The sequence below is a fragment of the Aristolochia californica genome, unplaced genomic scaffold (genome assembly GCF_029961685.1).
Source record: "Aristolochia californica isolate CCGP_79_NKW_82.1479 unplaced genomic scaffold, dmAriCali1.0.hap1 SCAF_3, whole genome shotgun sequence".
Classification (NCBI taxonomy): domain Eukaryota; kingdom Viridiplantae; phylum Streptophyta; class Magnoliopsida; order Piperales; family Aristolochiaceae; genus Aristolochia; species Aristolochia californica.
The window spans coordinates 47,207,953-47,216,936 of NW_027181992.1; the positions used below are offsets into that span (position 1 = coordinate 47,207,953).

At 36.2% G+C, this 8,984-nt stretch overlaps 2 protein-coding genes across 3 annotated transcripts; both read left to right on the plus strand.

Moving 5' to 3' along the window:
• Window positions 1-572: 572 nt before the first annotated feature.
• Window positions 573-2,521, plus strand: LOC137960587 (uncharacterized). The gene is made up of 3 exons (XM_068808241.1): window positions 573-754; window positions 1,410-1,481; window positions 2,260-2,521. Exons 1-3 carry the CDS (start codon window positions 605-607, stop codon window positions 2,419-2,421), a joined length of 384 nt encoding a protein of 127 aa, XP_068664342.1. The 5' UTR covers window positions 573-604; the 3' UTR covers window positions 2,422-2,521.
• Window positions 2,522-2,723: 202 nt separating this feature from the next.
• LOC137959840 (YTH domain-containing protein ECT4-like) lies at window positions 2,724-8,016 on the plus strand. Of its 2 annotated transcripts, XM_068807225.1 has the most exons (8): window positions 2,724-3,081; window positions 4,029-4,095; window positions 4,403-4,553; window positions 4,656-4,729; window positions 4,828-5,325; window positions 5,756-6,271; window positions 6,370-6,582; window positions 7,089-8,016. In XM_068807225.1, exons 2-8 carry the CDS (start codon window positions 4,048-4,050, stop codon window positions 7,665-7,667), a joined length of 2,079 nt encoding a protein of 692 aa, XP_068663326.1. In that variant the 5' UTR covers window positions 2,724-3,081; window positions 4,029-4,047; the 3' UTR covers window positions 7,668-8,016. The 2 variants fall into 2 exon arrangements, with proteins under 2 accessions (XP_068663326.1, XP_068663327.1); XM_068807226.1 differs by lacking the exon at window positions 2,724-3,081 and having other exon boundaries at window positions 4,040-4,127.
• Window positions 8,017-8,984: the final 968 nt, after the last annotated feature.

Genomic DNA, 8,984 nt, shown 5'->3' on the forward strand with positions numbered 1-8,984 from the left:
TCACGCAGGTATGCTATAATATTTAATCTTTGTTTTTACATCCCATTACAGGTCAACTATAAAATAAATCATACGAGCCCAGATCGTTCTGTTGTCGGCATGTTTCACTTCGGGGAATTATGTTCCTAGGCTATAAAATAGCAAATAAACAACAAGTCAAAGGAAACACTGTTCGAGAGAAAGAATTGAGAGAGAAATGGAGGTTTCGTGGATTTCTTACGAAGTTGGGGGGTGGAAGCTTCTTTGCACCTCTCCTCTTGCTCTGAACTCCACACGACTATTATCTTCCGATAAATATTTGCCTAAATAGAGTCAACTCCTTTTGCCCATTCGAATGCCTGGGTCAATATAATTCATTGGTTTGGTTTAAAAAAAAAGAAATTTAGATGGGTACAGGAGAGTGAAATCGCATTTTCATCCTAATATTGATGTTTGGTAATTTTGGCCATGAAAATCGAAGAATCGTAATTTCAGTATTATGAAGTCTTGATGTTGTAAAATTTTCTACTCCATTCAGTCTTCAGCATTATTTATTTCTTTCCCAATCGAATTCCGGTAATCGTAATTCGAGTTTGCTGTCCGTTCTGTACTAGCTCACTGGCGGATGGAGGTTACCGGGGGATGCAAAACGCCGGAGTTTGTGTACAGAATCAGCACTGCTGAAGAGTGGGACGAACTGCAGAAGAACGGATCCTCCTTTGGTGGGGATCTCGATAAGAGTTCGGGTTTCGTCCATCTAAGCAAGATCGACCAGGTATCTTTCTGCCTCTTTTGCTCCTCCTTACCCTGGACCAGTGGCAGATTAATGCTTGGGGTTTGCTTATGTGTCTTGAAATCTTTGCTGGTAAAGGAGATGCATGGAAACGACCTCGCTATTGCTTCCTGCTCCTTGTAGGGGTGTTCGCGTTGTACTCTCCTTTCTCTGTCTTTTTTTTTTTCCCAATTGTATCCCAGATTTGTTGTGTGATGGACTCGTAGTTTTTCATTTCTGGACCCAAAACAACAAAGAACTGGTTCTCTACTTCTGCAATTAACTTGAGCTTTCCGAACTAGGATGCACTGTGATTTGTCTGGATAATATGGAGGCTTACTAATTTCAAATAACTGATGGAACGGATTGTTGTATAAAGTACAATCAAGAATCATCGTTAGCTTCCATATGAAATTTCTGTAGTCATGGGGTTGCGTAGAACAAAAATTTTGGTTTCAGTGTAATATGCCGCTTTAGACACTCATGGTTTGCTGCATTTCATGATTGACATGGTCATTGGAGCTCAAAACCAGGCTATGTTGAAATGAGGCATGAAAACTTGATTGCTCGAATATGAATTAAGCTGTTGGCTGTCTGTCATTCCTTTGGCTGAATGATTGTTAGACCCTTACCTTATTCTGTTCTTAACTGTTTCCAGGTACTGGGTACACTGCAAAACTTTTTCCAGGGAAGGGATGACCTTTACCTGCTCCAACTTGACACTGCGAAGGTGATATTAGTGGCAACCATCGAGGCCTTTGATTAATAAATATTGAATTATATAAACTTTATTTTGTCTCAATTACTTTTCCTTCTATTGAGTTAGGTTTTTTCTAGAATTATAAACATGGCTTGTTTTTTCCAATGATTTGATGTGAAATTCATGTTATTGAAAGGATAGAATGTAAGGTTTTCCCTTGACTGAAGCTGTTTTTGAAGTGTACTTGCATCTTTTATCTGATAATTAGCTCGACGAGCAAATTGTCTATCTATCACTAAATTCAATTCTTCTCCTTGTTTGTGAGCCTGTATCTGCTAGTTGATTATTCAGCGTGGACATCTATAATGATCAATCAAAATTGAGAAGTATCTTTGGAATGTTAAGATGATGGGCAGGCTCTTCTCAACTTTGTTTGCCTAAGAAGATAATTGTAATGTGTTCTAAAAGAGTGACGGAAACAAAATTTTGAACAGAACTCCAAATAACAGTCTTTCTACTGGATTTATCATGCCAACAGACTATTCATTCACCATATTTTATACCATTTACAAATAAGGTCAAGGCAGTAATTGAAAAGCTGATTTATAAACTGGTAAATCATAGGGTTTTGAGTTGACAAGTCTTTGAATTATGAACTTTGGTACTCATCTGCACCAGACTGACACCATTAATCATGTTCTGTCTGTCTGTCTCTCTTGCAATAGCTCTGGAAAGCTGATTTATAATTTCTGGATGACTTTTTGAAGTTCTTTTACCTAAAAATAGTATCTGAAAATTTCTGTTGCAGCTTGGAGAGGGATTAGTTTATGAAGCTGTAGATGATTCCAATAGTTTCCCACATTTCTATGGCCCTTCTCGCAGCTTTGTCCCTCTGTCACTGGAAGTTGTGTCCAAGGCAGAGAAACTGGAAGTAGAAAATGGTAAATTTTATTGCGACTTGCTGAATTAGGTGGCTCCAAGAAAACCGAGTATGTGTTTGTATTTGAGTTCTGTTGCTTACTCCTCGTTTTTAGGGGAAAAATAAAGTTTAATCCCATGTTTGCTGGAGATTAGAGGTTCTTTACTTATCCCTCCATAAAAGAGAGGGGAAGAGTTAATTTTTTTTTAAAAATAATGCATTAAAAATTAAAATTATTTTTTATAAAATATAATTAAAAATTAAAAATTTAACATATAATCTTAAAGAAATAAATTAAATTAATTATTCTATTTATTTTTTTAAAAAAATTATAATATTTATTTATTTATTTTTGAACAATATACTAACACACGCGGGGTGAGGCGCGCGAGCTACTGACGCGCGAGGCGAAGGCACTCAGGCCACGAGGCTAGCAATTTCCAGAAACGGCGCAAGACGAAGGGTATATTCGGTATTTTGAACCATAAAGACACGAGTGAGAATCGCTTCATTCGCTCCACCAAATTGCCTATATATATCTCGAGGTCCTCTTTTCCTTTCATTCTTCTTTCTGCTGTTTCCAAGGGTTAGGGTTTTTCTGAATCTTGCTTCGTCGATGATACGGAAAAAGCTTCTTCTAGCGTAGCTACCCCAATTTGTAGCCCTGCAACTCTCGAATTCCCCTATATGGTTTGAGGCCTGACTCTCTCGGTATGTCTCTCGCCATCTTGTTTTACTATTTGCTTTCCGTCTTTCGGTATCTTGCATTTCTTTGTGTGTTAGGTTTTTTATGATTCTTTCTTTTTAATACTTTTGTTCTTCTGGATGAACGGCTGAATTGCCTGTGGAAGTATTGACGTCTTCTCGGTCAGGTGGTGGTTTACACCTACCTGTTGGATCGTATAGTTCCTTTCTTTGTGTGACGATGAATGGTTGGCGTTACGGTTTTTTTTTTTCGGGTTTCTTTAATTGTGTATTTTTTAAATGGCAATGCATTCTCCTTCTTGAAGTATGTTCGGTGCGAGTTTTGCACCGCAGGTTATTTCATTGATTTGGGGGTTTGTCTGTGTGACGTCTCATGGGTCAGACGCTGATTTATTTCTATTTGTTGGGTATAACCTTTTTTTTTTTTTTTTTGGTGTGACGTTGGATACGCCTATGACTGGCAATATTTTTCGAATTAACTTAAAGCTGTACGGGTTTTATGAGTTTCTCGCGTTGAAATATTTTTGAATGGAATGTTTTCTTCTTCGTGAATTGTGTTGGATTCGAGTTTTCAGTACAGGTCATTTCTCTGTTTTTTGAAATTTGTCTCTATGATGAGAAGTTATGGTTCCTTTTTCCTTGAACTTCTTCTTTTGGTTCTTTACTCTTTAATGCATTAATGGATTTTAGACTCTTTGTGCCTTAGTTTCTTTAATCTTTTATTCTATGAAGTTTGACTTATCTTTGTTGCTAGCGTCCTCTCTTGTCTATAATGGTAAACAATTATTTGGAAAAGCTGTTTCATGTGATTATTTTCTTTGGTTTGGCATTAGTTAAAGATTAGGAAAACTCACATTTGGGCTGGGTTACCTTGTTACCTTGAGTTACTATTTCATATTATGTTTGAGAAAATGTTTAAGTACCTTCTTATTCCTGTCTTCTGCCTCGTTCAGGAGGGGTGGCAGTGCCAATATGGAAAGATACAGTGGATCTGAAAGCCAAGCTTCAGAAACATACGTGGTGAGCTCTTTGACAGATTAGCTTATACTATGGTAATATTCATCTATAGGCTGCTATATTATGAAACGCTAATAGTATCTAACCTATGCATTGAAAAAATGATAGAAACTATTTTGTTACCATCTTAGTTAAACTTTAAAGCACATTGAGAGTCAAATTTTTTGGAAGAACATAAGATTAACTGATGTTTAAAAAGAATAACAAGACTCATTGCGAGTATGATTCACTTTGTTTTTTTCTTTTAAATCATTGGTTAAAACACTGACATTATTTTAGGATGTTATGTAATATGATCGTTTTCATCTAGATTCACAGTACCTATCCAAACCCACATTTGGTATCAGCTCCACCTCTTGAAGAAACAAATATCATGGATAACAACATGGGTACTGAGTTAGTTGTTGACCAGGGCCCATACTATCCTGCTGCTTCCAATTATTACGGTTACTATTGTACAGGTGTGTGTCATTCCTTGTTAATATGTCTATCAATGAAATTATTTGTGATTCATTATGTTTTCTCTATGATCTAAATAAGGTCTGTAATTTTTATATGTTCAGGACTTGAGTCAGCAGGCCTGTGGGAAGACCACTATAGGTTTTTTGGGTTAGATGGTCTGGATCCCCAGTATACGGTAATTTTAGAAAGCTTTTTAACTCTTTTTTGTTTTTCTCAACCACTAAAAAATGGAAAGGTAATCCACACTTGTTGTTTCTTCTTCATTTTTACCAGGGTGTGCAAACTGAAAATTTGCCTTATGTATATTATACTCCTAGCTACGGATATGCAGATTCTCCTTACAACCCCTACAACCCTTACATACCTGGTGCTGTTGTTGCAATAGATAGCCCATTTGTAGGACCTCAACAGTATTATGCTGGCCCTGCTTGTGACATCCCTGTATCTTCTTCTGGTTATTTTCCTCTTCTTGTTCAACCTACTGCTGATGTTCTCCCAAATACTTCGGTAGACACTATAATGTTATCAGGTGTCTCAAGTGCTGGTGCTGGGGTGAAGCATATAGCTCCTTCAAATTCCTCTGTAATGGTTGCACGCCCACTTAGCTCAGGCCCTGATCAACATGCTCATACCACTTCTAATCTAGCTATTCCCTCATCTAAAATATCAGAAGTGGTTCAAGTTAAGTCTGCTTCAAGTAAACAGCCTGCTTCATATGCAGATATTACCCCTAGTGGAATATCTATATCAACTTCATCGTATGTCAATCAGGTAGTTCTCTTTACTTCAATCAGCTCTTCACATGCTCAGACTATTTTTCAGAACATGACTTTATTTTATGGTTGTAATGAAGAATATCTAGATATTACAATTTCTTTGAAGTTCACCATTACATAATGGGCTACTGGTGCTTCTCTAGAAAGTACAATACTTTTTTTTTGTTATATTTCAAGAAATTATTCAGTGCCAAATGATGATAATCATGTTTTTAGAAAATGCTGAATTTTTTTACTAAGCAGCTTTCCTCCTCATGCATGACATATTTCTGTTATTTAAATCAAACAGTTTATTACTTTCGTCTATTTTAAAAAAATAGTTTATAGTTAAACAGATCATCAAGGGAGCATTTGGTTATCTATGTACTTGTTGAAGTTGTATGGTATCTGATCGCTCATTTGACTTACAACTCTGTGGCTTGCAGAATAGAAGTGTTTCAGCCTCAAATAAGCCAGCAGAAAACTTTGCATTTGGAAGGGCTCCTATGCATAACCCACTGAAGGCTTCTTTGCCTGTTAATAATGGCTTTGATTTTGGTTCAGATGCACATGGGTGGGCAGCAATGCATAAGCTTAGAAATGTGGGTTCAGATGCATTTGGTGAGCAAAATCGGGGGCCAAGAACAAGCAGGTTGAAAAATAAATGGTCATCATCTATTGCAGTGAAAGAGTACAATGCAAAAATGGGTGGTAGCCATGCACAGGGGAACATTATTATATACGCTGATCAATACAACAAGGAAGATTTTCCTGTTAACTATCCAAATGCCAAGTTCTTTGTGATAAAGTCATATAGTGAAGATGACATACACAAAAGCATAAAATACAGTGTCTGGTCAAGCACTCCTGTTGGAAATAAAAAGCTTGATTCTGCTTTTGAGGATGCTCACAGAATATCTTGTGGCAAACCAGGAACTTGTCCTGTTTTTCTTTTCTTCTCGGTCAGTAAACCTTGTTTAATTTTCTGTTAGTCAGTAATTATTTGGGGATCAATGTTCGATATGCTGAATGTGTGACTTGCAAACTATTTACTGTGCAGGTCAATGCAAGTGGACAGTTTTGTGGGGTTGCTGAGATGATAAGTCCAGTTGATTATAACAAAGACATGGATTTCTGGCAGCAAGACAAATGGAGTGGCAGCTTTCCTGTTAAGTGGCACATTATAAAAGATGTGCCGAATAGTAGCTTCCGTCATGTGATATTAGAGAACAATGAAAATAAGCCAGTGACCAATAGTAGAGATACTCAAGAGGTATATATATTTTTAATTGATGTTTGTGTTTCTCCAAGAGCTGGAAAATATATTTTCATGTAGAACTGTTGCTAGGTGGAAATCATGAGTTTTGCTTCTATACCCAATTATGGTGCCCCAGCGATTTAACCATTTCTTAATTAAATTATCCATATTTAGGGAGTGATTAGAATGGTAGGGTTGAAAATTGTAAAACTTCCGCAATCTATATCTATGCATTTGAATAATTATTTATAAATGACCTTTCTTGTATGTATTTGATACGAAAGCAGTATGTTGGAAGGTGGTTAATCTGATCAGAATCATTAACATGTATAAGGATATTTCTTCCGTAACTTTTTATAAATGACAGAGAGAACAGGTAATTGTTTTTTCAAAAAAAAAAAAACTGAGTAGGTAATTTGGATAGGATTATCATCAACACTTCAACAGTCTGGAGTGAAATTAAGTTGAAGCATGATTTTACTCTGTTGGTTTTCATTTGTTTGTGGTCATATCTGGTACAGGTACTGTATTCCCCAGGTATGGAGATGTTGAAGATTTTCAAGAACTATTCATCAAGGACATCTTTACTAGATGATTTCATCTATTACGAAAGTAGGCAAAAGATTAGGCAAGAAGAGAAGTTGCGGCTGCTTAAGAGCTATGATTCATCATTTTTTCTTCCCTCGTTTGTTTCTGTAAGTAAGCCCAGTGTGACCATTTGTCAGCCCCTGAACGCAAATAAAAACGTTCCTAAGCAGAAGGAAAATTGCTTGGAAAAGAAGTCAGTGACAGTTAGTGATCAATCTGTATCAGAACAGGACGTCCAGGATTCTTCATTAAATAGTAAAAACATGGTCAATGAGGTGGTTGAAGAGAACAAGGAAATAACTTCAGTCACAAAGAAAATGAGCTCTCTCTCCACAGATTCATCTAAAGGGAGTGTTACTATCTCTGGGTCTGTCACAGTGCGACCTACTATTGATGTTGTTACTGTGGGTTCTATACCTGTCAGAGTTAATGGGTTCAGTGATTCAAATGATGGGATTCTGACTATAGGGACTATATCTATTGATCCCAAATCGGCCAGACATGAAAAATAGATCTCCTTGACACGTGAATTGTTCATTTCCCTTTATATTGAATATATGTGGCTTTGGCACCTGGGTTTACAACTTTGTTGAGTCCAGAATTTTTTTATGGTGATGTTACATGTTCTATAGCATAAAATGTTTGGAAGTTTCCATGGTTGTGATGTTACTTGTCATGTAATGAGGGAAATAATGGGTGTTGATCATAGTTGTGCTCTGTACTTTTGTTAGTGATGAAATTTTACTGGGAAGCTCAGCTATTGTAATTTTTTTTTTTTCATTTGTCATCTTCAATCAATAGATTCAAATACAGAGATTTTTTTCTTGTAATTTTTAATGCAATTTATCTCTTAGTTTTCTACCCTTTCCTGTGGATGGCAAATAGGAGTAGATCGTGGAAAGTGGAATAAGTGGTTTGCGTCTTCTTTTATTTTTTATTTTTTTATTTTATTGGTGCATTTAAAGATGCAGTAGGGGTTATTTTTTTGTTGCACTTCATATTACTTATTAATCTATGTTTCTGATAAGGGAATGGTGGTTTCTTGGCAGATCTCAGAACTAGAATCTTTTTGTCAGGCAGAGTCTGCATTTTCTGACATTCAAAACTCTCTTATCACCTGGCATACCTGGGTATTAATAACGGTCGCAAACACTATTTAAATATTTTTAAAATTAATTGTCGATATTAGAAGGTAGGGTTAAAAATTGTAGGTTTTTTACGATCATCAACATAGGTAAGCATATTTAAAAAAATCGAATGTTTCTGTAGTGTGATAACTTTTATTTATTTATTTTGAGGAAATGTTGAGGGTCAATGTTACAATTTTTTATTGAGTAGTTTGCCTACCCGTGCATGATAACTTTCTGTTATTTAGTCCAAACAGTTTAAGCTTTAACCTATTTGAATAAGAATAGTTTATAGTTTAAACAGATGATCAAATTTGCATTTATCTCTCTACTTGTAGAAGTTGTATGGTATCTGATTCCTAATTCGAATCAGCAGAGAATTTTGCAGAAGTGTTTCAGCCTCAAATAGACCAGCAGAAATAAGCTTAAAAAGTGTGGGTTCAGATGCATTTGGTGAGCAGAAATGGGGCCAAGAACAAGCGGGCTGAAAAATAAATGGTTAACATCTACAGCAGTGAAAGAGTAGAATACAAAGATGAATAGTAGCCATGCAGAAGGGAACACTGTTTTATATGCTGATAATTACCACAAGGACAATTTTCCTGTTAACGATCCAAATGCACAGTTCTTTGCGGTGAAGGCATGTAATGAAGACGATGGGCATAAAAGCATTAAACACGATACTGCTTTGAGGAAGCTCAC

What these genes read in the sequence shown, in the direction of transcription:
- LOC137960587 (XM_068808241.1), top strand. Translation starts at nt 605, where the DNA reads ATGGAGGTTACCGGGGGATGCAAAACGCCGGAGTTTGTGTACAGAATC. An exon ending in ATCTAAGCAAGATCGACCAG is followed by an intron (nt 755 to 1,409) that starts GTATCTTTCTGC and finishes AACTGTTTCCAG; the next exon opens with GTACTGGGTACACTGCAAAA. An exon ending in TCCAACTTGACACTGCGAAG is followed by an intron (nt 1,482 to 2,259) that starts GTGATATTAGTG and finishes TTTCTGTTGCAG; the next exon opens with CTTGGAGAGGGATTAGTTTA.
- LOC137959840 (XM_068807225.1), top strand. Translation starts at nt 4,048, where the DNA reads ATGGAAAGATACAGTGGATCTGAAAGCCAAGCTTCAGAAACATACGTG. An exon ending in AAGCTTCAGAAACATACGTG is followed by an intron (nt 4,096 to 4,402) that starts GTGAGCTCTTTG and finishes GTTTTCATCTAG; the next exon opens with ATTCACAGTACCTATCCAAA. An exon ending in CTGTTTTTCTTTTCTTCTCG is followed by an intron (nt 6,272 to 6,369) that starts GTCAGTAAACCT and finishes TTTACTGTGCAG; the next exon opens with GTCAATGCAAGTGGACAGTT.